Raw genomic sequence first — 2882 nt, 5'->3', positions numbered from 1 at the left:
GAAGAACCAACAGGGGCACCCTCACCAGCTGGATTTTCCAATTCGGGTGACTGGGTGTGCCCTCGAGTGTTCTTTCTTAGTAGCTAACACACGAAACCTTCGATGTCCGGCCTAGTTAGGTTTAGTTTTTTTTGCAATGTTTTATATTTGTGTCAACCATGGTTCAAACTATGTATTAGTTTGTGGAAAACCATGTTTCAAACTATATCTTCATGTAAACCACGTTCCAAATTATGTATTAGTTTGTGAAATATTTCTTCACTTTACTAAAATAAAATGCAAAAAAACAAAAACAAAATATTTTAATGTTTGGGGGTGGCGTTTGGGACGCGACTGGGAAGCGACGTCTCCCAAATACGGCATAAACGAAACACGCCCCTCAAACGCTTAATCCGGAGCCGTTTGTGGACGCGATTGGAGATGTTCTGTGACCCAAATGTGTAGACTCATCAAGCCGGCTTTCCCCCTCTCTCCTGAGACCCAAATGTGTAGACTGGTTCTGCTAAGGAGTAAGGACTCGGAATGTGCGCCAATTAGTCCATGCTAAACCTTTGGCTCAGCGCCTTCAGTGGATGATTTTCTGTTCCATGGATACTTCTGAAGATCTGAACAGCCACGGAGATTTCTTACTCAGCTGTTCGATCGAGAACAGAAGCTGGGATACACCTGCACAGTTGGTGAGATCTGAGAAACCAAATACGTGGGCGCGCACCGCACAGTGGAAGCTCCAGCAGTCCATCCACTAGGGACAGGAAAGGTTACTGTGTACACCCGATTGCAAATGCTGAAATGCAATTAAAATAATTGCACAATCCAACTTGCTGTTTCATGCATGCGACCCACTTTGAACATGATACGTCTCTAAAACAAAGAATTAGAATGCTAAAACACTGCAAATCTCAAGCTCCAATTGTTAATTAGGAGGTGATTCGTCGGCGAGTTTGATTGTGGAGATCTCGCGCGAGTTGACACTTCGTGGGGCCCCATGTCTCGAGAAGCCCAGGACCGAGCCAAAATGTTTGACCTCTGGTATTAGGGTCTGTCTTCTTGCGGGATCCATAGAACTGCTCGCCCATTTCTAAACTTTATCTGTGCTTGGTTGCATGGAAGAACTCCCAACTATTTCCACGATATCTGCGCGCACGACCGCCCGCTCGCCCGCACGAGAGGTTCTTCGTTTTTATTCTATACATTGCACATTGCTCACAATACCTTAGGCGTAGGCGTAGGTAGCAAGTTACAGACCACTTTACGATGAGATTACTTCATAATAATTAAACGAAAAATAATACAGTAAGAGGAGGCATGGTCGCCGTTAAGTTAATGAGTGCTTCTCCATTGGAAAACAGAAACAAACACAAGCAATATATATAGCTACAAAACAACACCTCTGGCTAGGAGAGCCGCTACAACAACACACGCGCGCGCACGCGCACACACACACGTCGCTTAAATCTGGATACTGAAGTACGTATAGCTATAGCTAGTAGTGCACTCAGACGGTCGATAGAAGTGATCATATATATCAGCCTCTACTAAGTTACTAATAAAGCGGAAGCCAGAGCCCTTGTACTAAATGAGGGCTTTTGAATGACTTGGAAACAAACATAGACATACAAGGAGATGGGGGATCCGGAAGGAAAAGAAACAAGAAACCGCTAAAAATTGCTATGTCTCTCTTGTCATCTTCCCTTCTCTTGTCGGCGATGAATTTGGGCTAATATATATAGTTATTGTAGCTACTGGCAAGGTAGGATATACTGAATCAGCTAGTGGAGGAGGCTCCGGATGATCTCGGCCTGGGGGCTGTTGTCGTCCAGCGTGGACATGAGCTCCGACAGCCGGTCGGAGAGGTCGTCCACCTCCTGGTGCAGGCTCTTGATGTAGCCGCACGTCTCCTTCAGCAGCTTCGACGCCGACGACTGCACAGGATGTACCATTCATAGTCAGGAATAATGGAAGAAGAAGAAGAAACACTGTTCCTCAGACAGACTTGGCTGCACCGCCCTGACGAAATGTACAGTCACGCAGCCGGCCTGTCAGCAACAGGGCACTGCAGCGAGCATGGAAGCAACTCGGTGACACATGGGAGGACTAATGCGGGCTGGCGTAAGTCCGTACGTACCCGGCTCGCGGTCCGGCGGCGGGAGGACTCCGGGAGGAGAGCCTGCAGCTTGGAGATGAGCTCGTTGATCTCCTCGTCGGTGATCCTTCCACGGCGGCTAGACATCTCGCTTAGTCTCCGGTGCTGGGCTCTGGTGAGACAGCTAGCCAGCACTTGGCTTCCTAGCTTGCTTCTGTATTTGTGAACTCTTAAACCTCTGCTGGTGAATCGCCGATGATGAAGTGTGTGTGTGTTTGTGACTGAGCAGAGCAGAGAGAACAAGGAGGCAGCGCAGTCAGGGTGAGTATTTGGAAGCAGAATGGGGCCGAGAGCGCATATTAATAGGGAGAGGGGTGATGGGCCCACCGTCCCTTCTGTTAAGCCCGGCCACCAGAGTTAGCCCACAATGACCAGATCTGGCCCATGGGCTGGTGGTGCAGCCACATGACTATCAACCTCCAGAGTTAGCCCCATAACTGTTTTTTCTTACGTTATTACGTTTAACTTTTTTTTAAACGGACACAAAAGTATACCCCTATCTATTAATTAAGAAAAATTGTCCTGAAAAGGCGTTTTTATACACTTCAAAATGTGTTTTAACGTATTTTAAAATATCAAAAAATAGAAAAAAATAAAGCATGTAAATCTTGACGTTCTATGTGCCCACAGAGTCGTTTCACGAAAAAACGGTATTTCTTGTGTCACATATAAAAAGACAAAAGTCGGCGCAAAAAGAAATCTTCACGAGACATTTCTTTATCTTTTTTTTTTGCACAGG

The 2882-nt window shown here is 46.4% G+C and overlaps 1 protein-coding gene across 1 annotated transcript; it reads right to left on the bottom strand.

The window, feature by feature from the left end:
• Positions 1–1769: 1769 nt before the first annotated feature.
• LOC124694794 (transcription factor ILI3-like) lies at positions 1770–2230 on the bottom strand. The gene is made up of 2 exons (XM_047227739.1): positions 2126–2230; positions 1770–1922 (listed from the first exon to the last, which is right to left on the bottom strand). The coding sequence occupies exons 1-2, from the start codon at positions 2228–2230 to the stop codon at positions 1770–1772; spliced, it is 258 nt and encodes an 85-aa protein (XP_047083695.1).
• Positions 2231–2882: the final 652 nt, after the last annotated feature.

Source organism: Lolium rigidum, chromosome 3, assembly GCF_022539505.1.
Source record: "Lolium rigidum isolate FL_2022 chromosome 3, APGP_CSIRO_Lrig_0.1, whole genome shotgun sequence".
NCBI lineage: Eukaryota > Viridiplantae > Streptophyta > Magnoliopsida > Poales > Poaceae > Lolium > Lolium rigidum.
This window is presented reverse-complemented; position numbering and strand designations above follow the sequence as displayed.